This window comes from Stegastes partitus, unplaced genomic scaffold, assembly GCF_000690725.1.
Source record: "Stegastes partitus isolate 25-593 unplaced genomic scaffold, Stegastes_partitus-1.0.2 Scaffold3641, whole genome shotgun sequence".
Taxonomy (NCBI): domain Eukaryota; kingdom Metazoa; phylum Chordata; class Actinopteri; family Pomacentridae; genus Stegastes; species Stegastes partitus.
The window spans coordinates 49,810-76,851 of NW_007581372.1; the positions used below are offsets into that span (position 1 = coordinate 49,810).

General features: G+C 39.8%; 1 protein-coding gene across 1 annotated transcript in view; it reads right to left on the bottom strand.

The window, feature by feature from the left end:
* Window positions 1–4,458: 4,458 nt before the first annotated feature.
* The window catches only part of LOC103375978 (LHFPL tetraspan subfamily member 3), a 45,026-nt gene continuing 22,442 nt past the window's right edge, over window positions 4,459–27,042 (bottom strand). The window contains exons 2-4 of the mRNA XM_008306302.1: window positions 9,262–9,492; window positions 6,662–6,721; window positions 4,459–4,505 (exon numbers count right to left, since the gene is read on the bottom strand). Of these exons, the coding sequence (XP_008304524.1) occupies window positions 6,699–6,721; window positions 9,262–9,492 (254 nt within the window). The 3' untranslated portion in view covers window positions 4,459–4,505; window positions 6,662–6,698. The remainder of the gene's footprint in view (window positions 4,506–6,661; window positions 6,722–9,261; window positions 9,493–27,042) is intronic.

A 27,042-nucleotide genomic window follows, 5' to 3' on the forward strand; every position in this document is an offset into this window, starting at 1 on the left:
ACACCTGCGAGGAGAAGGCTGTAGCTGATATCCAAACCACTCTGGTTTATTAGTTGGACATTGGAACTTGTTAGGCAAGCATTAGGAGGGATGTGCACATCCATATATCTGTAATGTCCTTGCTAAAATGTTTGTACGCTGCTATCTCATCGCTAATTCTCTTGTAATTGATCATAGGCAGCATTAGAAAGGAAGACCAGTTTTGGTCAAAACATTACATCAATGTAGAAAGCAAGCAGAATTGGACATGGGTTAACAGTGTGCAGATCAAATATCTAATTTGACTTACAAATTATATAAAAATCACATCTAGAAAGATGCTCAATTGTATAGATTAGATAAAAGATAAATTAGATGTAAACAAGAAAAGAAAAAAGGGGTAAGAGGAGCAATTTCATTGATAACCTGACTACTAAAGTTAGAAATGTTTAAAGTCCACCACACTTTTTATAACCTGGCGAAGGGCAGAGGTTTGACCAACAGTGTCAAATCCAAAACCATTTGTCAATGTGTTGACGAACAGAAAATTTAGACATAGATTTTGGCTGGATTTTGACATTTTATACTATTGTAAACTGCATATCTATAGGTGTGCAACACTGTCAGTTACTTTGGCCCTAAAGAACAGACCTTTCTTTGCAATTTTAAAGCCAATAAATAGAATCAACAATAGGTTATTTGTATTATTAGTACCCGTGTATATGGCGTTAGTGTGGTGGTCAAGGGGTGACTTTTCCCCTCAGGGTCCCAAATAATTTTTATCCTGATGAAAGTTTAGTAAAGAATGATGAAAGCTGACTGTAGCGTGACTACAGGGAGCTGAGCGTCCTGAAATAGCCACCGTGCAGACGATACACTTCTGATTCAGAAAACAACATGGCCTTTTCGCAGCCTAAACTTTTCTGCCCCGCTAGTGGTTTCTAAGAATAGCAGCGTCATCTGTGTTCATCCATCCAGTTTTGTGTCGGGTGCATAATGAGCATTGGTGGTCACTACAGTGCTGAGGCTTCAGTCTCTTGTTGAGAGAAAATTGCTAATAATGACTCATGGCTTCATCTAACAGAAGAAACTACGCTGTAATCTTCCCTTTAGTCCGCTGCAGGCTGTTAGGATTCATGTGAACAGATGGCCTCGCACGTCTTTCCTTTGATCAGGGGCGTGTGCGTGCATGTCAGAGATGATATTTCCATTTTGGCCAACAACGGTGAATCCACTGAGGCCTTAATGATTACGATGCCACTGTTGCCGTTGGTCATGTTTCAGAATCACAACCAACACTCACTGCGTGAAGTCTCAGTTTGCTTTGCCTTTAGACCTCAACTTTACTCACAGTAGAATCTTGAATTGGAGCTTGATGCACATCAGAGCTTCAGAATATGACAGGAGATGAAGCTGAAAGTTTCCATTCAAACAATCTCCGATACAATTTCAACATTTCATAAGATTTTGAGAATAAAATCCACCTTATACAAAGCAACCAGCCGCTTAAGTTCAAACTTGTAGCGTTAAGATTTCTCTTAAGTTCAGTGCAAACTATGAATAACAGCTGCAGACCAAAGAAAAATAAGTACAGATTTGTTAAGTATTCCAATACATGATTGATTTTAACACAAGCAAACAGACACGTTCCTGGTAAAAATCTGGTGTTTGCCATTTTTTTATTAACACACGACCTATTGCAAATTTACATGTATCTGTGATTCCAAATTAATAATGGCTCAAATGGAGAGACTCATACAGAAAATGGTTCAACATTTTTGTCACTGTCAGTCATGAATTAGGGCTGAAAATATTCCACAGACCTTGAGGCTCTGGAATGTGACTTGCTGATGAAGGCAGGAAAGTACAAAGAGAGAGTCCTTGGCTTGAGTTATCTTCTGAATCTGAGTTGTAGCTTGGTGAGACAAACACTCGGGACTCCTTCAGCTCAACGTGGTGACACTGAAGTAACGGATCATGTTAGAGGAGGCACATCCACAAGGATCAAGTCGCTGACGGTTGGAACTAGGCTACCTGTGCAAAAAGGTGGAGTTTGCAGACATTTGGTAAACTCTGCTTATTAGCTTTCTGATGAGAGGTTTGCTATCACTCTTGTAGAAGCTTGTTTACATTATTTACAGTGTAAATTCACTGCATGAATCAGGCACTAAGAAAATACTGAAATGGAGGTTCTGTGGAAGAACGGTTTAGGAGGAGAAGTTTTGTAAATACAGGAACCTACAGGTTAGGGTGTTGGGAAACAAAACGGAGGTTTTGGAATACTATTTATGTATGTAGGAGAAAATACAGTACAAAAGAGTGGAAGTTAGTTTTTCTAGGTGTGTCTTTGAGAGGTTAACCTCTCTCTATAGAAAATGATTATTTATTGTGTTTCTATCTAACTATATCATCGAGGATAGAGATAGACAAACAGAATCTCTTTGCGGTGTGAGCTGCAACAAAAACAAACGCACCCTTCTAAAGGTATTGTGCGTTTCAAGGAGAGAAACATATAGTAAAGCCACTACATTAAATCAAAAATATACACTTAGGTGGATTAAACATAACCATTGTTTAATGAGGAAACGCATTATTATTTGTTTTAAATCTTTTTACTCATTACACAACTTTCGTGTTGCTCAATAGTCTCACAAGATGTGTATTTTATTGGTACCTGAGTCATACAAGGAAATTACCAGTATGATGTAAATCGCGGGCTTTTATTTCAAAATTTGATAGCTTTACATAAAAATGTCATGTCATAAAAAAACTGTTGGTGTTCAAAAGTTTTTTTTTTGTTTTTGGTTAACAGCTATCAAATCGGTTAGAAAACACAGAGGGGCGGTGACACGCTCAGGTCACACGATGTGACAGGTCACAGAAATGAGCGGAACACCTGTTAGCTTGGATTAGCGCAACGACGGGAAACACCGAGCCTCGCTACTGGCTGAAAGCAAAGGTAACAAAACTCACACGCCAGCATATCCAAATATCTCTTATAAACCACGTAAATATAGTTTCTTTTAACCGTAGAAAAGCCAAAATGTAAAAAAAAAAAAAAGATGTTTCACTGAGGGTTACGACCGTTTTTAGACCTGCCGGCTAAACTGGTTTCTTGCAAATGCGCATGAGTTGACAGATAGCGCGGTTACCGGCTAAATGTAGTTTTTTACTCAGTTAACAGTCGTTTTTTTTTAAATGTATTTAACTTCTCGGTTACTGTAAAGTTTCAACAAACGAAACATGGTAAGCTTTTCAAGTTTTTAAATTTCCTCCCACGACTGGACGAGGCTAGCTGTTTCCCCTTGTTTCAGATGTCCGTGCTAGCTTAAGTTAAGCTAACCGACGGCTTGCTAACGCCCCACCAGAAAGCGAATAAGCGTATTTTCCAAAATGCTTCACCTCGTCTCTTCTGCTCCGTCAACCACCGACAGTTTTAAGTGTAAGTCTGACTCCTTTTCTAATGTGTGTTATTTCCCCCCCACTGTGAGACAGTGAAGCATGACCGTAAAGAAAAAGGTACACCAATACAAGAGTCAAACAGTTCATGTCCAGTACAGCTTCTCTGACGCCCTGTTAGTTCTTCACAATACTGTCAGGTTACAAGATACTCTATGGCACATACTAGTAATGGACCAATAGCTTGATATTTCAAGTGTACATTTCAAAGTCAAGACGAAGTACAGGGACGTAATCAACATGTAGCTATACACAGATTATAGACTTGGTACATTTTCCTCCTATTTAGTGCACTTTTATTTTACTCTGTTTTTGCACAGTCCCCACCAGCAAAATCTCTAATTACTACCATTTGGTTCTATCACATCAAACATTTAATTATAACAAAACAGTGCTGTTCTTTCTGTTGGGTTATCCAGACTATAATCTTCTTGAGTCCTCACATCCTTGCTGACACCACTCCTCTTTAAATCAAAGGTCAAACAGTGTCAAAGCCAAACTCCTTTGGAGGGAGTTTGTTGACTTGATAAGAAAGAAGATCTGACAGCTTTGACCTCAAGTCTGTTAAGTCCTTATTTGTGTCGGTCAAAGTCTGGTTAATGTATTTTGATTTAATTCGATTTGAGCGGCTGCCACTCCGTGATGTTTGTCCGATCAGTGTCCTGGAGCTGATTTCCCACAAGCTTTTCTTATGTTTTTTTTTTTTTTTTCCAGACGGCACTGGCCTCCTTCCTCACTTCCTCCAGCAGAACATTTCAGTTTGAACAGCTTGGGTAAGATGATGCAGTGACATATCAACACAGGCGAACTCTGACAGTCTTGTTGAGAATTCATCCTGAAAAAAATTAGCAGTTTGGGATGAATATGAAGACTATTTTACAGAGGGAGCTTTCAGAGAGGACAAGAGGCATCCTGGTCTTTAACACAAGGTTGTGTGGCCTCATCCAGACCTCCTCTTCTTGTTTGATCTGTTGATTCCCCACACATCAGCTCTGCATCCCAGCCACAGGTTGGACTAGGAGAGGGAAGCTGGATCCTGAAGTAACATCACGTCTAGGCAGTAAGACCTGCAGACACCAAGGTAAAAAGTGAAATCTGTGCAAATTTATGTAGTTTAGAAAAGTGCAGAACAACTATGGATCCGTTTCTCCCCTTCATCAACATGTAATTGATCCAGCTCAGTAAATCCCTTTAAACCACCTTGCTATCAATGTTTTTATTTTCTGTGCTTTAAATTAAAAATCCTTCTTTAAATTTTAAAGTATTTTTGGGCCTCATGGAGTGCAACTGTGATCCCACATTATCATTTTGATATCCAATCATGCTTTAAAAAAAAAAAAAAAAAAAGCATACTCTTGCTTCAAAAAGCAAAAAAGATGCAGAAAATATTGACTCGCTGTTCTAATCAGTGAATGAATAAATGAATTGACATTCATTAATACAGCACCGGCTAAATTAACTGAACTACATGTACCAATATTATGCAAATATATGGAAGATATTTGCAGAAAAAGACCAAATTGTGTTTGCTAAATCCATTACACAAGTGATTAAATTGACCAATTGACCAGAGTAAGTATTTATTTTTAATATATATTAATGTATGCAATAATTTATGTAGAAAGTCAAAACTTTCTAAATATGTCAGGTTGCCTAAAAGATGTAGGACATTTATTTTTTAGGGCATGGTGCAGGCGTAATATAAATTGTTGAAAATGGTTTTGAATATTTTACTTGTAGCATAATACATTTTCAGTGAAGAGTTTGAACCAGGCTTGTATCTATCGCTGAGGACACAGAGCTCATGTCCTTCTCACAGTTAGACAAATTATTCATGATGGGATTTTAGGATTTGTTTGTGTTTACTTAGAGACTGTATCTTGATATTTAACCTTTTCTTGTAAAAAAGAAAACATGACAACTTTTCAAATACATAGAAGTATTTCTCATATCGCCACCAAAATTATTTTTCTGGGATGTGAAAAACAATTAGAAATTGTTTCTTAGATCATTATACAGAAAGTTACAATTTACTGGAAGTAATTGTAGAAATGTGGAAAAAAAAAAAGTCAGGTTTTGTCAATAGGTCAAAAAGTTCTTAAGGCGATTTATTTTGGACTCTTTAGATGAGTATTTAAAAATGTTGGCTTTGGTTATGGTTGGAACAAACTGGTACAATATAAATAGTAAATTAGCTTGTTAGGCTACTTAAAGAGCGATTCTGAAAAAAGGTTGTTGATGTTCATATTTAGAAAGCATGTTTAAGATTCACTCTCGCTCTGGCTGTAACTGTCCTCTTTCCCCCTCTGCTCCCTTTCCCTTCTCTTTTCCACTGTCTTGTGCAGAAATGTCTATCAGACATGCTGGAACCGTGTTATTGTTGGAAGCCACTTTCTTTCGTTTCCCATTTACAAGACCAGGACTGTGTGTGAACACTGTCTTTTTTTTTTTTTTTTAGTACAGCAAAAGAAAAGACAGCCAGCAGACCAAGAGGATAAATTCACTAAATTTAAGAAAGAGAATATTGGATTAGACTGGCATACTCTAACTTTACAGGGAAATAAAAGTGACAAACCTGGACAGTGTTGGGTTGTAATGGGAAGAAGAACCATAAAATGAAATTATTGCATGATCATGATCATAGTGTGCTGGTATTAAAACTGGAAATCAAAAGTAGGACTGTATTACTTTTGAACTCCAGCCACTGTTGGCACTTATAAGATCATATTTCTGCCTCAATAAGTTGCTTAAAGACACAATCATTAGGTGAACTGGCTGCTGAGAAAAACTGGAGCACAATCAGAAAACGCACCTACTGGTGATACAACAGTCGGTCTTCTGTATCTGGAGCTACAGCTCTCGTAACATTAGCCAACATAAGCTACTGATCAATTAAAGGTGCCTCATTTCACTTTAAAGGCCCTGGAGTGTTTTTTTTTTCTTCTTCCAATCAGCAAATGTAATTTTATGGAATGTTTATTTTTCTTTAAATTTAACTTTGATTGTTGCTTATTTCTTCACTGAAATCCAAAGTAGTATAGCAATTATTGAACAAGATTTTAAGAAATACGCTAACAAAAAAGGAGGAAATTGGCAGTGGGTTGTCATTGGAAAATCCATTATTATCCATTATTTGGATGGTACAACAACTTTAGCATCTAATTAAGGCCTGATTTAAGTAGAGTCTTACATTTGTTATTCCACATTCAAATAACATACGTACCTGTGTGTGTGTGTGACTGCTTTACCATTACCAGAAGTTATATGGCATTATTACCGCTCTCTGTGGGGAGAAAAAACAAAAAGAATTTCAGCAAGTGGAGAATAAAATAACAATGACTTTAACTGCCAGCAGGTGGCAGTGTAACATAAAATTTCTTTCCTACAGCTGCATTAAAATTAAACCTCCCCTGTGACGTTTAAGGTTTCTAACTTGGACAGGTATCACTATTCATCCTCCTGAGTGACGAGATAAGAAAAACATCCAATTTAAACTTCATCTGCGGTTTGATGAATCCTCCATTTTCACTTTCGGCCTCATATTTCATGTACATCCGCCTCTCTCCTCTCTCTCATTCCCCCTCCTCGGCTCATTATCCTTCTCTCTCTTCCCCTCTGTCCTGTCGTCTCTCTCTGGTCTCTTGGTTGATAATGGCTTCTTCCTCTCAGTCACTTTGCTTATACGAGCTAACAGGCAACTGTGTCCCGGCTGATAGGGTGGCTGTGATTCATTTAGACAGGCTGGCAGCAAGCTGTGTAAACAGCCATTAGTAATTCATGACTCTGTCCAGCATCCCCAGGCTTCAATTAACCCTTGCTATTGGTGCATTCTTCCTCTCAGTCACCCATCTTTCTCTCTCTTCGCCGATTGCTTTTCATCTCCGTCCTCCTTCATCTGCATTCTCCTCTGCTTCGTGCCTTCTCGCGCTTTTAAATAATTCTCTTTGGGTCCGAGTGCAGTTGTCATTTCGCCCAATCCAAAAAAGAAAAATCTCATTGGTAACAGAAGCAAACAAAGGCAGCCGAGCAGGTGGTGTATAACATCCATCTAATGTATGCAAATTAAGAACTTGGGCATGTGAAATTATGCAGGAAAATAAGAGACATTTTTAATTTGAAGCTGCTGGTGGGATGCGCGGTGCGGCAGCAGGAATAGCATGATGTCTTTGATGTGCAGCGTCTCATTATTGTATTGAGAAAGGCCAATTTAGCATAAAAACGTACCAGAGGTGTGGAGTCAAGTCACAAATTTCATGTCCTCAGGCTCGACAAAACAAAACAAAAAAAAAGGACTCACTTTGACTTTCCTTGGACTTGAGCCTCATGACTTTGAATTTTTATAACATGGCGCCGAAGCCAAAAACGGAATAAAATCTTGGCGAGACCAGCTGCACATTCAGACACAGAGCAGACACTTAGTCCAGCATTCAAATTGTTTTTTTAATAAGTTCAGCGGCACTTCTTTTGTTTTGCTTTGAAAATAGCCTGGATCTCATTTCAGGTGTAATTGCGCTACAGCTTTTATTTCTTTATTGTGTATCAAACTGTCTCCATTATTCTAAAATTGGTTTGGAAAAGTAATACACATATTCACTCACTATGGCGCTTTTGGGGCTTCCACGTTAAAGGGCAATAAATTTGGTGAAGAAGAATGTGTTATTACTTGTCCAGGATTAGCCTGTCTTAAAGGGAGCTTGAGTGTACAAAAAGAGCACAGCTGATTAATTGATTAGTCCACTGGGTCCCAGTCTTTCTGGCTTGCAGTCCATTAATTCTTCATAGGCTGCATGCATCTGCGTAGTGAGCAGTTTAACCGTGGCTTCATAGATCGTTCAGGAGGCAGAACTCTTCAGTATATCACAGTGGTTAAACACAAGTCAGAGACTTGCCCAACAGCTGTGTTTTTTTTTGTTTGTTTTTTTCCCCATATTTCCTACCACCCCTCAGATGGACCCTGCAGCCCCTTGAGCTTTCCAACCCCCATGAATTATGTAATTTATCAGCAATTTATTGATCTTTTCCTGGTACCATGTGGACAGTTGAATCCCTTTGATGCATTAGGTTGACGCTCTGGTAGCTTGTAATGCAGTTTTTTCTGATGTGTTAAATTTTAAAGCATTATCAAATAATGAAACCAATAATTTAGAGATTGAAAGTGAACGAACAATTCGCTTCAGTCAGAAGAGTTTGAACTGTACTTCTGACTTGCACAACAACGCCTGGCTCCCAGCTCTCCTGGAGTACGTAGCTAGAAGTATGTGAACCCCTAAACACTGCGATTGATTTAAAAAAAAATAAAATAAACAAAGAAAAAAGTTGTGAATATTTCCTGATTCTTTGCTCATTAATGACAGTAAGCGGAACACCTTTAGGTTGTGGACGAAATCAGACAACTGAGGACGTCATCTTGGGCTTTGGGAAACACTGATCAACATTTTCTGATATTGTATTAGCGAAACAGCTAATCAGTTAATTAAGAAATAACAACAGGCAATGAAAATAAATATTAGTCGCAGCCCTTGATCGCAACATATCATTCCAAAATGGTTGTAGTTCATAATGAAGGTGCTACTTGGGGCTAAGATCACGGTTCTGTACAAGGTAGTTGGCTTCTTTTAAACAAAATATTTTTAAGGATGTTCCTTTCTGCTCGAAAACCTTCCAGTTTCAAAATGGCAAAATAGGAGGGACATTATTCTCTCAGATGTCACCATATGATGTGGCATGATGAGTTTCCGTCATTGTAGCTGAGCAGCTCAAACAATGAGAAACAATCCCACACAAAAAGAAGATAGAAATATGTGAACAGGTGTGTCTTCTTACTGTCTCCCAGCAGCTCCTCAGACATGAGACTGTCCTGGCGGTTGCCTAGGACGAAGGCCAGGAAGGAGAGGATGAGCGCGTCCATGATGCCCATGATGGCCAGGATGTAGGCCCAGCGCACTGAGCAGGCGCCCAGCGTGTACTTGTCCGTCTGTTCGCCACACATCCGCTTCACCTCATCGCTGTCCCAGCCGTCTGGGTAGATCATGCACCCCAGGATCAGACATGTACCTGGATCAGGAGGAGAGAAGGATGGGTGAGTGGTTGTGATTAACTACCAACGGAGCACGGCACAGCGTAAAGCTGAAAGCACACTAGTGTTTAAAACAAATGCACGAGATATAAAGTGTACAGTTGTCAGTGTGAGCGTTTTTATTTATATTTTAAGCCTAAAGTATAGACAAAAAGAAAAAAAGAAATCCGAATTGATGGGAGATGTTTTAGTAGAGGATGTACGTTGAATTTTAAGCAGGTGAACTCTAAAAGGAAACAGGGTAAAATAGTCCTTATAATAGTAAAAACGTTGTGATTTTTAAAGATTTTAGCTTTTATATATTAATTTAGATTCTTGTTTACCCAAGTTACTGAATGCAAATAATATGAAGCATCCAGTTTATAATTAATTCTTAAGAAAAACATTTTGAACACCTTCGTTGGGGTATGTCAGAGTAAAGAACAAACAGTGGACTATTTCAGTTCAATTCAGATAACCTTATTTATCCCATAGGGGCAATTCAAAAGCTCAGTGAGTATTTAATATAAAGACATCCAAAAAAAAAAAAACCCAAAAACAATAAACCACATCATAAATATCACATTATGTTACATGGGCACTGGCAGGGAGTCAGCGGGTCAAAGATGGTTGTGCATTTAGAAGGAGGAAAAAGGAGGAAAAATTAAAGGTAGTTGTGAAGAAATTACAGAGAAAAAAATAATACAGAAAAAAGGAAAACAGGACAGAGAGGTACAGGAGGAGGCAGAGCGACGTTAGCACGTGTCACGGCACCATGTGGCGAGTCGAGCTGCCTTCATTAGCCGTCTGCTGCACGGCTGACAGTGACGAACTGAGCTGTTAGAGAGCAGAGTCAACTAACAACAGTTTTGCCGTCACCTGGGAGCCGTTTTCACAATCACACACACACATACACACTCGCTCACAGTCAATCGAGGTAATCAAGTCATCTGTGGGTCCGTGAAGTCCGTATTTATCTGTGACAACGCTGCCAAAAGCTAAGTCAGAATGTCAGAGGGTTTCTGTGTGTGCGCTTTAGTTAATTTGTGCCTTTAGAGAGCCAGTTTGGGTTTTAGATAATGAGAGCGAGGGTGTTTTTGGAAAGGAAGGGCACATTGGATGTTAAGACTTTGGGATTGATGTTAGCATGAGGTTAGGCGAAGGTTAACTGGGCACTCCACTGATTTTACGCATGATTAAGTCGCATTAGAGGGAGGCATTTGTGGTATGAATAACCTCATCATTACTAAATTTTTAACAGAAGGCAGCAGGCGGGGAGGATTATTTGAATTTGCAGCATCCATGATTTTGGTAAATTGAGCCACAATAGGGACTAAAAGTCAGGATCTTTGCATTTTCTGCAACAGTTCTGGCTGCTCATTCTTTAATCTGTGTCTCACACGTTCCCAAAAACCTGAAGTGCTGTATACATTTATTGTAGTATGAAGATAGAGGTTTGCCACGATACAAATATTCTTCTACACAGTTTCAAGCAGTTAAACAATCTTTAACTCATCCACTAGATATGCAGCTAAACATTCCTCAAAACCCACATTAGTTTATTTTTAATTCAAGTGGAAATTACACAGCTCAAAAAAACACTCATTTATATAAAAAAGTGTGACTTTGGGGAAAATTGGTTAAAAATGATGCACAAGACATCTGGAATATTTTTTCTTTGATTGAACAGTAAAGCCATAAAAACATGAAGCCTTGGGTACAAATACTTTGTGAAGCTTCAGTGAAGAATTAGGAAAATATAAAACAGAAAATACTGTAAAATGACATAATTATTTACACCTTTAAGCTAAAATGAAAAGAGTGAGAGCTGTGTTGAAGGCTACAAATGAATGAGCTGGACAGCTTCACGGCATTATTGAATTTACACAATTTTTCTTGATGTGCTGTGTTTATTAAATTTAAACTAATGCCAACTCATGATTTTCTGTAAACTGGCTGCATATGAATTTCTGGAGAATCCACACACTTTATTTTAATAAAGATCAGGGAGATCAGAAATCAAATTGGCTTTTCTTAAGCAGCCCAATGAAATGCACTTGTGGATGATGTGGTTGTTGTAGCTGTACAGGAGCATGATCGTAGGACTCAACAGTCATGAAAATGTGCTGATATACCAAAAGTGTAACCAAAGATTGCTGGCAATCTCCAATTCACGGTCAGCAGAGCAGTTCAAGATGTATGCTTGCATTTTGTACCAATTGCATTTTTTCTTGCTTCCTGTCCAGCTTTGTTTTGCTCACGTGCTGTTTGGCATGGTGTGCAAATTCCAGAGTTACTGTTATCATGATCAAATGTGAACTTTAAGTGGATCATACAGATTATGGAAACAGGATAACACTGTAATCTTTATATAAATGAAAATAACTTGCCCCTGTAACAAAAGGCAGCCAGAAAAATACACTACTTCAGTTCCAGGGTACATGTTATTTTTAATGTACTTGCTAGTTGGACCATTTAAGACGTAGTTTATGACGGAGTCCTTACAAATGTAGAAGCACAAACGAGTGTGGGCATGTTTATCAGGTTAGCACACTAACCTGAGCTGTCAGTGGATTAAGCAGACCGGTAATCTCCGGAAATGTCAGCGATTCATGTCCCTCCCTCCTTCCCTCCCCTTACTTCCCTTCCTCATCTCACCTACTCCTCCCTCCTGCTCTGTATGCAGCCACCATGGGAAATGAGAAGAGAGTGGAGAGCAGTGAGACTGAAACCTTTACATGCAGTCCACGATGGACAGATGGCATAAGTGTCTGGATGGATCACACTTTTTCCTGTCATCCCTCTATTCTTTGTGTCTGTCAGTCATTGGTTAAACAATAACCAGCCATCGCACTCACAGCTGTAGCAATAACAGCGCCAACAAGCTACTGTAATAATAACTATTGATGTGAAAGCGCTGTAATCCATATCCTACGCCTACATTTCCCAAGAGGCTGTGAGTCTATTGACTTTTCTGCTGCCTTCTTGGGTTTGGAGATCAGTTTTCTTAGAGTCAGGCAAATAACTGTTAAAGCAGCATTGTTTGTTTGTAAATATATTTCTCTATATGACTGTTATTAGACACACAACATGTACCCCGGTACACGTGTAGTGTTGGATTGATTGTTCGCTGCCTTTTGTTGCAGGTGCAGAATGGAGAGAAAGTGTTCATTAGATGTGTGATTTTTCTTTCTTATCCTCAGTTAGCCACATTTTTTATCTGCTTTTGATCATTTCTTTCTTGTGTTAGATCCCATTTTCCCAGGCTTTTTCCTGCACGGAGGAATCCATGGCACTCACCAGAGGACAATCACCAGTACTAGAATGGTAAGAACTGAGAATTAAAAAATATTTATGTATTTTTCAGCAGTTGTGAATTGGAGTTTCATTTACTCAAGCATCATATGCATTTTATGCTTATCCAACTGTCAGAAATAATAGAAAAATGCAGACATTACTGTCAAATAAGGTATAAAAAACTCAACGCCTTTACTGCACGCAAGCCTTTCATGCTTACTGTCATGCGTAGTCGCCCCCAGTTCCACTTAGAGTCAGCATATGATCGTGTCAGCAAAGATTTCAAGTGCATATTTTCAGTACATCATCAAAACAAAGATTGGAAGGCAGCAACTGAAGATCTAATCTGTGAAATTCACAAGAAAACAGTTGGTGTTTTTCTGTTGACAGTGAAAAAACATTGTCAACGAGACTTCTGCGTCTATTTTTGTACATTCTCAGAACTGCTTGGTATTTCTACTATCATGTTTTAGTGGGTGCTAAAGCTCCAACAAATCCACAGATATAATCGTGCTTTTTATCATGCAAATGGTTCTGAAGAATAAAATATTACATTTTGATCTTCAGGAAATGTTTATTCATGTTCACAAAACACTAAACTTTTACCGTGTCTTCCACAGTATGTTACTGTTTACTTCCTTTTATTCATATTAGAGGATTTGGTACAGTGCACACACTTTTCTCCTGTGTAAACAACCTGCCCCTGCAGGCTTTCAGCTGTAATATTAATAGAACGAGTTGAACTGCACGCCGTCTCAACGGCAAATCTTAAATCTCCCACAGAGTTTGAGTCGAAGGGAAATACAAGAGATCAAAGACACACCGGGTTTGTCTTCCTGACTCTCATCTGAATGCCTAAAGATGTGCTGTTGTGGTTCAGGCTTCAGTCTCCAGTTGCTGCAAGTTTGATGCCACAAAAGCCAATGTATGTCTAACTAAAGCTAGTGTTCTCTTTGCATAAAAGCACAAAAGGAATGTAATGTAAATCCTGCTTCCTTACACTGACTGATCTCGTCATTATTCTTTAGCTGCTGTCTCCAATACTGAACGATTCTTGCAAAAACACCTTTTTTCCTGTTTTCAGAAATGTACTGAATCTAATCTTTTCGCTTCAGTTGATGTGTAATTTCTTTTTTTTTCTTTTTGCTCTTATCTGCAAAGCTGAAAAAGCTCAAACAAAAATAGTTTCTATCCCCAGAACTGTCTCTAAAGCAGGCTGAGGGCGATCTTTCATCTTTCGTGAAATTGTTTTGTTTTTACGCTTGCACAGGAATGTTTTGTAGCTCCATGCAATCCTACAAATGGCATGCAGCTACAATACAACATGCAGTCACAACAGGGTAAGCCAACAGGGTCAGCCTCTTCATCTCGTGGCAGATAGATTCGCCTCATCTCAGCATCCCTGCAGGCTGCTATGCCACAGAGAAAAAGCAGCTGCCTGCACACAATCCCTGTCATAAATAATGAAAGATATGATGAAATCCTCAGACAAGGACTCATGTCAGCTCATTTCGAGTTTTCAAATGAGTGATGTTTTCAAATCACACAATGTTAAAGCTCAAGGTAACATTTATTTTGGCAGGAAACAGCTGAGTGATCTGGGTTCGTAAGGCTTCAGATGATTGAGAGTGACTGAAAAACAGTGAACACTGGTTGTTCAGACTCAAAACAGACTTCTTGAGTGAAGGCTTCGTTCAGTATGGCAGTACTGCAGGAGATGAGTAGTAATGAGCTAGATTTCACACTGGACTCCTGAGAATAACCAAGAGGAGGCCAGTTACAGAGCACAGCGCCACATCTTATTGTACACTCTATCTGGCAACTTTCTCTGTTTGATCAAATCAGACTTTACGAGTGGAAATATTTCAGATTCCTTGACAAAAGTGAAATGATTTGACATTGCATATATATTTAGAATTTAATCATTTTATGTTCTACTGGACTTTCTCTGCAGATAATAAAACAAAAGTAAAATTGAATTAGGGGACGAAAAGAGTGTTGGAACGGTTAGTGGACCTCCATAACAATATTCTTTCCTTTGTTAAATTGGGCCTTTTTTTTGCTGCATTATATATATATATTTTTGTTTTATTTGCATTCTATTCCTGTTCTCACTTCATTTTCTTCTTTTTTTCTTTTCCTTCACCCTCTGATCCCCAGAACCCCCCGACAGATTCGTAGGGAGTATTGTCTTTCTTTTTTTTTTAACCAAAATTTGTCATTTGTCAAAACCGGAAAATGTTAAAACAGAAAAAAAATGCCAGATTTGTAGCTTTTCAACCAGCCATGAACCAGAATCATTATATTTCATCAACAGTTGTGACAAAAATGGAGGGACTTTTTGGCTGAACTGCAGCACGTGTTTACTCAGAGAGAGGAGACGAATATGGAAACAAATTATAAATGTTAGTCGTAAAACATCTTTAGTATGTAGAGTGGCCATTTTTTCCGGCAGTGTTAACACTTATGAACATTTTTTTTTTTTTTTAGAAAATAAATACTTAAAAGAAGCTATTGTTTTTCTTAATATATAATTTGTGCCATAACTTTGTTATGCTACACATAAGACATTTTAAAAATTTCTTTCTACTTCTGGTCAGGGTTGTGCTGTTTGCCACAGAGGTGCAGGACTTTATATTGGACTGGAAAATGAGCTCACAGTAAGGAAAAATGTGACGGGAGCAAAAAACACCCAGGAACCTAACTTAAAATATTGCCATATGACGTCCTGCCATGTTGCACGTATGCGTACTCCTCGTTAAGTTTGCATGCGGTTGTGTGTGTGTTGCTGCTGTCAGATTGGTGGAGGCCTGGGAGTTGTGAGCTGCAGAGGGATCAAGAAAGGACAACAGATTTCTTGTCTCCCTTGGGTGCTCGCTCGTGATAGTGCTTCTGACTCTACACATCTCTGGCTGTGCTGAGGCTGGTATGTAGTTCAACTCACAACATGATATCTTAAGATGGCTAACAATTTGAATACTTATTGATTCTCAGTAAGAAATCATCCTCCCACATGGAGGTCAAAGGTCGGGTAGAAAAAATTCTACCACTAAAAAGTTTCACAAACATCCACTTAATGATAACGAATGTCCTTGATCTTCTCTTAAACACACACTCGATACACATGCACACATATGCTCCACACACTTCCTCTCTCCTTGAAGGCTTCCCAGCTGACAGCTGTTGGCAGCGACACCGCGACAGTCAGAGGAGGAGGTGTCATAATCTAGACCTCTGTGTCCAATTGCCACATGCTATTACACACACATACAAACGCACACACAACACACCACTCATTATGGTGCATTTCACAGGCCCAGCTGTAGCTGTCTACTTTGTGAGATTTATGTTCCTTTAGACATCACGGTTATTTGTGTGAGTGTGTATATGCAGGTGTTTTTGTGTGGTGCTCATACTGTATGCAGCGTGCATCGGCTTCAAGGTGGACCATGGGAAATTATATTAATGGAAGTTAATTGGGGCAGAAACTGGCAGATGCAAGAAGGTATGAGGACAAAACCTGTCCTCCTTTCCCTCCACCCCCCTTGCCCTGATCCCTTCTGCTCTACAGAGGGCTGAGTGTGTGTTTGTGTGTGAGAAAGAGAGCAGGGAGATAAGGCCAAGGAGAGGGAGCATGATTTGCAACATGAATCCTGCTACATACCCCCATTCTCATTAACACCTCTTGTATTAGGTCCTCTGATTCACATGGTTTGTCTGTGCTATCGACCGCCGGCACCGCAGATTAATGGGTTGCTCTGAAGTCGCTGTGCTTCCAGGTTTTATGTCTCACACCGTCACATATTGTACGATACATTAGACTGGAGATTATGGGAAAACTAATATAAAAAACTCTAGGACTTCAGTGTTTCTCATCTGATTTTATATAGGGACAACTCCCCTGAAACAGTATATACAGTATATATTGGAATGGTTACATGCTTCAACACAGCAGTAAAGATGGGGTTTTGCATACAGAATATACCTCTGAGCAAAATTCATGTACAATAAAAATCAGCTGCGTCAGTGGCTGCACGCTCAGCCCATAAAAATCTATATGATCTTCGATCTTTTATGGATGTTGGCATGAACAACAAGCTTTGCTCAGCACTTCATGCGGATCGTGAAAAGATATACTAAGCAGCTTATATGAGTACACACACCTATATATATGTATATAATTAAATGTTTTTCATATTTATTAAGAATGCTTTTGAGAAAAACAATATGAAATACAGAAATTTTTCTTGATATTTTTTTTCTAGATATCTTTGTTGTAAACCTGTAACTGCTCGTGCTAGCCAAAAATAAAGACTCAGGTGTGTATATAACTGCAGTGGTTGTTGTTGTTTCAGGCACTTGCTCGTCACAGAACAAGCAACAATGGGTGTGCATTAATTGAGGACAGACATAATTGTAAATAAAAAATCTCAGTTTGAACAATACCACTACTAGTGTGGACAAGGTCTAAATTATTTAAAGATAGGCAACATTTTGGAATTATATTTTAATAAGATACACAAGCATGAATGGATCCCTAGATTACAGTTTTATTGATAGTTGTCCCAATATTGAACGTACAATTCTGGCCGGTACCAGTAACACTAGTCATCGTTGCAAAGACACACAACACAGAAGAAAAGAAAACACCACAAACACGACCAACAAAAGCGTAGCAAAGTCCAGCTAAAGTCAATGTTAAGAGAATCAAAACTTCGCAGTCATTACAGGGAGCTGTCCGCTCACTGTGGTGCTGAAATCTCAACCGGGAGCAGTGTAATTGCTGTTTTTAGCCTTTTTCAACTGCTCTGTTCTGCACTGCACAGCCTCAGCTATTCTCTGTGATTTAGACACTGACTGAGGTCAGTCTGAGCAGCTCTGTATGCACACCAGCACACAGACGGAAACAGAAGACCATTTGCATACCTCCGTTATTTCCTTCTCCACCTCCTACAACAATCAACACCATGCCGCTGTTGTCACTGTCAGATGATAAGGAAGGAGGAGGGGAAGAGAAGGGAGAAAAAGTAAAAATGAAGAGACACAGGGGTAGAAAAGAAGGAGTGAAAGCAACAAGAAGGCAGGAAGTGATGAAAAATAGAAGCAAGTAGTGGTTGATAGATAGATAAAACTTTATTGATCCCTTTGGTTGAACCTCAGGGAAATTGTTGAAATTGAAATTGTTGATGTATGCAGCTCAGGATTAAAAAAACACAAGTGGCTGCATGTTGTGTGCAGAACAGGCAGAAAGCTTAAAACTGATCAGAATGACAGGGAAACTGAGGAAAGAGGATGAGAATCTAAAAGTCAGATATTAATACAAGATGTGTGTGCATGCATGTCATGTTCAGGTGTGGACTGAAATGACAAGGCGGAGCGGGGAGGAGGTGAAGACGGCAGGGATACGGCACAAACGAGGGTTACAAGATTGGAATCCCAATGCACCTTTGAGACATGAAGGGAATGAGAGTAGCTGTTTAAAAATGCAGCAGCAGACAGGCATCGCTCCTCCATCAGAGAATGGCACGGAAACAGAGAAACCACACTTCAAAGACAGACTTTGGTAAAGTCAAGGAGGAAGAAAAAACTGGCTAATCCATTCTTTTTTCTTTTTTTTTTTTACCAGCGATAACATGAGCTCGGTCATTAAGACTGTCCTCATTCAATTTATTGAAAAGCAAAATAAAATTTTACTCAGTGTCAAAGAGAAGGCAGTTTGGGGATGGTCTCTTGGAAGGAGTGGGCACATAAAATTGATTGAAGATGAAATTTACAATCTAATCATATCTGAGCGGTGAGGGGCACATGCAGCTCAGGTCTGGATTGAGTGCAGGCTAAACAGAAATCTAAGTTATTATGTTATTAGTGCTTAATCATTCATCAAAGGAAAAATGGCTGACATTGCCTCAAGGTTATACACACCTTTATTGAAGCTTGATAGAGGCTAATTGACCACTTGGTAGGTTAGCGCTGTTACATGTGTCAAGCTTTCTGTTGTTTCACGGCAGGACAGATTTCTCATGTGAGATTTTTCATAGTTTTTGATTGAAGAAAAAGAGTAGACAATTTCATCTAATTTCTAACTAACAACTGGTTTAGCTGGTTGAAATGACTGAGCTAGACAATTAGGTGAGTTATCTGTAAAGTTTTCTAAATCTTGCCTTCTGACTTGTTTTGAAACAAACCTATGAAAGGATCCTACATGCTACTTTGATGGCTTTATAAAGTGTTAGAGTAAAATGTTCCTATCAGGTCATGATCTAAGTAGAAGATGTGAAAATATGCAGGAGAAACAAACATGAGAAAAAGATAAAGCCTTGTTCTTGTATCGCCATTTAGAGCTAGTCTGTCTTATTACATAGAAAAGCATAAAGTCAGACTTATTTCAGTCACCTTCTTTGCCTGCATAGCTTTGCACATGTACTATACCTGGATAAGCAAGGTTGACATCTGTTACGTTTTATTGTTTGTATTTTTAAGATGCACATTTCGTTTTTAGCTTTACATAAGGTCATTTGTCAGGTTTACTTGTATGTATGAATATCTCAGAGTTCAGAGAACTGGGATTGTTGGAGTATAAAGAGCTGCTAACATAAACGTAGCATTTAAAAAAAAAAAAAAAAAACCTCTGAAGTTGCGATATGCAAAACCTTTTAGCATAAATGTAGTCAAATGTAGAAGCAAACAACTAGATGCCATTTAAACATATGGTGACTTGTGAGAGCTTTTTTGTTCTATGTTTTGGCAGCTGCTCCAGCCACATATGCATGTTAGTGTATGTGAGTCCCTCTCTTTGAAACTGTTGGCTTTCTCCGTGTTCATAAACAGACTGAAAGTGACCTCCCACACCGCATTGGGAAAGTACAGTGAAGCGTTAAGCCGGTGCCTGAAAAAATAGACAAATTTCAAATCAAGGATGCCTTCACTGTTTTTTTTCAGCCTCTCCTCTGCTTCCCCTTCTCCACTTGTGTCCTCTCTGCTCCGGTCTTCTTGTGTCTGTTTCCACACACAGATTTACTCCAGTCTGACTGATGTTACTCAAGTTGACTCACGACACCCATTCAGTGTATTTCACATTGCTACCGTGGGTTTGATGGTTGTGGCAGGATTAGTTCTTGTTGGTTGTTCTGTAGACAACCTTTTCTGGTTGTTAATTAAATGTGACGGGAGTGGGCATGTGTCGCCAGTGTGTCTGTTTGTTTTGGTCTGAGATAAAAATCCACTTGTTCTCAATGTTGCACACAGAAGCTTTAAATGCAGGCTTTGTCTTTCTGCAGAAATAATGTACTGCCAGACCTGCCTTGCTTTCATACAGTTGCTAAGGTACGACTGGACATTTGCTGTTTGAGGAAGGCAATAACTGGTGTTTCTCCATCGAAGAAAATGTTAAATAATGTAGATTAATGTCATGTAAATTGCTCAAAGCCTCTAAAGCTAAATGGTGTGAAAACAAAGGCTGATGTTCACCAGTCTGTAAGCAAATTAGAATTATTTTAAGATACTGCAATTGGCCCTTTTTTAAGAAAAAAAACCTTCGGCGAGGCAGGGCTGCAGAAACAAAGTTATTCTTTTTTTTAGTGATAATCTGCATAAAAGTTATTATGATAATCCTCCTGGGCGGAGGCATTGTTTTCCTTTTTCAGATCCTTGCTCTAATGCATGAGACTCCCCGTTGTCTTACAGCACACAGGAGACAATTTCAGAAGTTGTATCCAAATGCTGATTCTGCCTCAGATTTTGTTGCCTGTCTTGTTTGAAGTCAGTCCTAGTTGGAACAGTCGTCTTCTGAGTTTTCAAACGAGCTGTAATCAAAGCTTCCTCTGATTCCTTCGGAGCACAGAACATGTTCGGGAGTGAGAGGGCGCTCCCTGCATTGAGGATCCAGTCGGCACTTGGATGAGGGAGCTGCTGCATCGCCATGGAGACGGGCTGCCTGCTGTTGCTGCTCCAACTGATATGTGGATTTGTGTGGATGAGTACGAGTGTCAGGACTGCATCAACACCTCAGCATTGTGGTGTGAATGTGACACACAAAGCTTTTCTTGATTTCTCCCTCCACCTCTTCCTCTTTCATCTCCTGTGATGACTAAAGCCCTGCCATATGTCTCAACCCTCTGGAGCAGTCGGCACGCTTTTACGGGCAACATATCCTCACGCATGACCATAATCCGAAGCAGCTTTTGTTGTCTGCAAGTACAGCAGGACCTTGTTTTCCTAATCAGGCCTGTGTGTGTGTGACAGGTGTTTCATATTAATTAGCAGCTCCCATCGGTGAACCTGAGGTGTAAATCTGCAGACCAGGATCCACACTACATCCCAGTAAGAAGAAAAACATGTGTTAAGCCTTGTACATTTGCTTACAGTGGAGGTAAAATCCTCCCCACAGCGATAGTGTTTGTAAAGCTCAGTATTGTCCTGGCTCAGCAGCAGGCATGTGAGGTGAGACCAAGGAATGAAATAACAAGAACACGTTTTATTTTCTCAGTCAGGGGCCAAGGAAAAGCCCAGACGATCAGATTTTATTTACAACATTCGATCCAATGAATGTTTCATTCCTAATAAGCCCAGGTATGTTGCATGTTTGATCAACTGCTGCTTCATCTCTCTTCTCTTTGCATCCTCAGATGTGGTGACAGCGTTCTTGAAGTGGCAGACAACTTTGGCAGTTCTTCTGAATCTTTAACGGTTGTCCTTATTTTCTCTCCAAAACCGTCTGCCTTTGAAGTCGGACCGAGGGGATCGCTCCACTCCATTTCAGTATCTTCTAATGTGTCTCTGATCTGTGGAGATGGCGGAGAGCACATGTTCTCCTCCTTTTTCTTTCTTTCAAGCACCCCACCCTTTCTGTCTTTCTCTCTTTCTGCAGTGCTGAGCATTGATGATGTGAAGGGAGGGAAAAAATCGAGGAAACTGACTCACTGAGGAAAATCCACCTGGCACCAATGGAGAAATGCAACCAGGTAAGAGTCGACACAACAGAGCTATGTGGCACACTTAAACAACCCTGTCAGTACAAACTCACATTGACCAAACAATCCCACCACAAGGTTTGTTTGTTTAGTAGCAGTTCTGGAGCTTTTGAGCTTATTGCATAATTTTCTTGGCTTTGCTGAGACACTTTGGCTTTAAAATTCTGATTGAAAGTTCTTTTTAACTTTTGAAACTCCTGCTGACCCCACAATGTCCATTTAGTAGTTTCACTGGCCATTCAATGTTATTCAGCACAACTGAACTTTAAAGTTTCCGAAGAAATGTGTCATGCTGAGTTTCAGGGAAATTTACATAAAATGATGCACAAGACATTTAGAATATTTCCATCTGATGACTTGGAAAAGTCTTGGAAAAAAAAATCATGGACTGTGTCTAAAATCACTGCCAATGTACTCAACAGTGCACCATAATTATGCATTGGAACCAGCTGATACAGAAAATAGATGTCAGTGTCAGGCATTGCAGAATAAAAGTGTTTTTTATTTATATATTGTAGCTACTTAAACCTGCACCAACTAATGTGTTGGCCACTTGGGGGCAGCAAAAACAAGCTGTAGCCACACAGATGACATATTGTGACCTTTTAAAGTTTGTGTACTTGTTATTTACACATCCAGCAAATATCTGAAACATATTTACTTTCCTTTAGCTCTGTTTTTGGCCTCTACCAGTCCCTGAGAAAAATATCTGGCTCATTAGCTGCTTAATGCTTTCATTTTTAAAATATAAAAATTGTAACTGGTGACTGATGGAAAATGTAAGGGCAGTTTTGCACAAAAATAAAGAGCCTGCCTCAGATGTTGTCCCTCTCATATTTGAAGAAAAATGCTCTTCCAGTCACTTATCATCCAGCTGTGATGCCTCACCGCTCTAGGGATGCTCTCTTTAACTGCCAGTTGTCACCCAAGGCAAGCAGTTGGCTTTTGGGATTGACCGAATCAGGTTTTGAATCTGTGCACGTTGCCATAGACACACCTCAAACCTGCATCAACTCCCAGAGTGCATCCCCTCTGTTTGCAGCTCCTGAAGGACCCTGCTGATCCCGAGCAGCTCGTCTTGGCCATCGCTTGCAGAGGACGGTGAGAGTGATAGGATGCTGCCAGCAGAAGCAGCAGCACGGAGAGCCGTTTCCATGGTAACCGGCAAGCTCGGAGGGAGGAAGAGCGTTAATGGGTGGCTGAGGTGACTGCGAACATCACTGAAACAACACACGTCCCCTCTGCCTTTTCCTTTCTCCATCAGTCTCTCCACACACAGCCTGTGTTGCCTGATCCATGACCTTCGCAAAGCAGCGATTGTAAACAAACGCACTGCCGAGTAGAACTGTTAACCCACAAACACACACAAGATAACACCCGACTCTGACCTAAAAGACCCTCCTTTTGTAGGCCTGAAAGCAACAAAGAGTACTGCTCCTTTGCTGTTTCCCAGGTGTATTCACAAGTGAGTCCATTGGGACACAAACACAGCTCACACTTCTTAAGTCTCCCTGCTAAGTTTATCAAATAAAAACCCTCTCTGCGCTGCTACACAAGCTCGGGAGCCTTTTGATGTCCTCTCAAGCTCAAACCTCATTTGTATTCTACTTATGCCCCCAGTTTTCACTAAGCTTTCTTTGATTCCGTCCCCCCACCAACATGTTTTCCAATGTTAACATTGTTAGTCATGTTTTCCACACAGCATGGTGCACCCCTTCATTTGCAGCTCAATACAACTGTTATAATTGTCGATGGATGATCAGTGTAATTAGACGTCTACCTTGGAGGGAAACCAGCGGGAGGAGACGCCTTATGACTTAGTAAACTGATTCTTGAATGGATTTTGGCTCAGTGTGTCCTGTTTGGTCTTTCTGCATAAGAGGAAATTTCAGCAGGTGAACGTCAGGAAAACATCACTGAGACATTTATTACTCAGTAACAGCTGTCATGTTTTCCTTCACTCAACCCAATGCAGCACTTAAATCTTCCACAGAGGCCACAGACAGGCCAGCAGTGGAATATATTCTGGATGTCATGTCTGTATGATTGCTAAAAGGCTGCAGTCGTCCAACATCTTCCTCGTTCTGTATTCAAGTATTGATTAATGAGAGGATGGGAGTGTGGAAATTAAAGGTTCTGCTGAGAAGTCTTATTGTGTTGAAGTAAATTTAGTGGATCTGAGTTTTGTTTTAGTTATTTGGAGAGAAAATATGGCAGCATCAATAACTGCAAAGATGACCTAAACATAGGATATTAAAAATAAAAAAAAAACTATATTCTGGAAAGGTGTGGAAAACACAGAGAATACTTTTTATGGAAATTGAACACTTGACTGAATGAGCAGCTGAGGAAGTCCATCAGCTTTACTGGAAATTTTAAGTGCTGGTGACAACGAGAGGGGAGTGGCAGAGTAATATCCTGCAGCATAGAGATTGAAAAGTGGCTGGTGGTATTCCACTTATAATATAATGGGTCTGCTGGTGTATTGTTTTGTGTTACTACTTCTCATAGGCTTATACCACTTCTGATTGATACATGCCACTCATTATTATGATACGATGCTGCTGCGTACACTGAAACAGCTTCACATCTTGCTTTTTACTAACGGATAACAATTAACATGTTCTCCTGACTGGTGTGTCACAGTAGGGAGCTTGTAAGTCTAGGCAGGATCTGGAGTCGTGGTTAGTCAGTGCTGCAGTTTTACAGATTTTTGTTTATTTTGCAGCGGCATGTGAGTCCAGAAAATCCACAGATTCATTTACATTCTTGAGCCATAGGGAAATAAAGCAGTTAATGCTGAATAGTGTACAGCATATGGCACAAGAAAACAATATGTCATGGCTTTTCCAATGACTCAAACAACTTTTCAGATTATGTCCATGAACAAAAATTAAAGCTTGTAATCATGCACATTGTTATCAAGTCAGTCTTAATCGTCCAAAGCTTTGTTCTCTGTGTCATCTGTTGGCTACAACTTAGCTTCACCACCAACTGTTACCTGTTTCTTTACATAGAGGCAAGCATACAGCTCATTTTCATTGCCGTTCCTCGAACAGGCCTTTTAAATACAGGATCAACTACATAGAGGCATCAAAAAACAAAATTTATATATATATAAATATATAAGCGGCACAAAATGATTAAGGAGGACATGATCCCTGTCAAAAACTAAATTTAATTACTTCAGTTATCCCTTTTAAGTTCTGTGGATAACAACTTTCACATATTGATCCCCTGAACAGAAAATGACATCTGCTCAAGTGAGGATTTTATGAAAAGGCACCTTACAGAGACCCTTCCTGTTACAGAGAGAAGCTAGTATAATGCTGTTGCATTACTTTAAGGGTTTTACAAAGAGAACAGTGGCCGCTGGAGCCTCTCAGTAGCTGATAACTGCAACGTCCGTGGTTTAGTTTTAGGCAGGGACCTGTGTTGCATGACATGCCCCCAATCTTACCCTTTAATTCCTGTCTGCCTCTTTACTCTAAACAGTTCAACAGAGGAAAACATCTTTAAAAAGAGACAGAAAGAAAAGAAAGTGGTACTGAAACATGAGTGGCATGCTGTCATAGCACCAGTCACTTTGACATATGACTCCAAAACCAGAGTGGCACCCACGATATGCTGGTAGACCAATGAAACATGAGTGATGAGCTGTTTAATACAAGCATCTGCATATCGTAATCAGCAAATGCCAGTGCGAAGTGGCATATGAAAGTAGAAGTGACATACTTGAGTACATCAGTGACCATGAGCCGCTGAAATGGCAGCAGCTTGAATCAAGACACCAGGAGAACAAGAGTGAGCAGATTTTTAGATCCTGCTGTTTGATAAGATGAGAAAGTAGCTCTTTTCAACTTTAAATTTAGTTTATGCAACCTTCACTGAAGTGTCTTTGCTATAAATCACAGGACATCTGAGCATCACTCAGCTTCAAACAATGACAGCCAAGTGTCAAAACAGGCCTCTGAGAGACTCTGAGGTATGAGGAAGACCTGAGCCGGGGTATCAGTCTCCTCAACACCAGCAGACACCAGCATCACTCATTAGCTCAAACGCTCACACGTCGGAACGAACATCAGTCAAACGCACACGCACAGGCGGATGCATGCAGGCTTATCCGAGGCAGAGTCTCAGACGGGTCATCGTGTCCTTGTCCTGCTGCCTCACTCAGGAGGAGGAGGATAAATCAAGCGGCTGTCTTCTCCATCCCGGCCCAGTGATCAAGAAGATAAACCCCCGATGGGAAATCTATAAAGTCTGCCCCTCCTTGAGGTCCGCAGACATGTGAAAGCAAACAGCAAAGGGAAGAGATGTGTGGACAGCAGTTAGAGCGATGTAGAGGACACAACGACAGCTATAAAGTCTAATGGATCAAACTGGAGCTTGATAAAGCCGCTGACTGCTGATCATTCATTGACAAACACATGAAAAGGATTCAGTTTCAGTAGAAGAGAAGGAGAAACACATTTCTTTTTTACCATTAGGGGTTTCATGGCCATTCTTGTTTACTTCATAATACACAAAGTAAAAGAAATGACAGGAAGCAAAAGGATGACAGCAGTTGACCTTTCTCAAGTGTAATAACTGGCAGCCTGTTATTGTTTTTTCCCCACAAACTGCAGACAGACAGTCCTGAGATATATATTTACATGTCCATGTTTGATGCTATTATTCAAACACTATTCAAACTTTTCCTTTGGAGTTTTTCAGATGGTGACAGACTAAAAGCTTTCATCTTGGAAATACCATGCATGTCAGCTTTCAAATTTTGAAACTAGAGTTTTGCAAACAATTTTTTTTTCTGCCAACATGGAAATAGCCGAGAACAGCCCACAGACATGCTGGTGAATTCAAATGCCGTCAACAAAAATATAAATAATTTGAACGGGATATGTATTTACGGCATGTGCTCGTGCATAACCATCTCATTTGATGGAATAAGTGGATTACCTGATGAGACACTATACAGACAAATCAACTGTTCAGCCTGTTGGCATAAATGGGCCTTTTTAAACTGTTAAAAATAGCTGTTTTTTTGTTTGCATTTTAAAAGACATGACTTTCTGTGAAATTGAGAACACTTGCAAGTTTAAATTGAGGACATGTGCTGATATTTATCATACAGCTATCAGCCGCATAATTCAAACCACTGACAGATGAAGGGAAGAATATTGATTATCCTGTTACGATGGCAGGTGGGAGTTATTAGGCAGCAAGAGAACAGAAGAGCGTGTTTGAAAATCTAAAACCTGGCTATGATGAAATCGACGGGTCAGA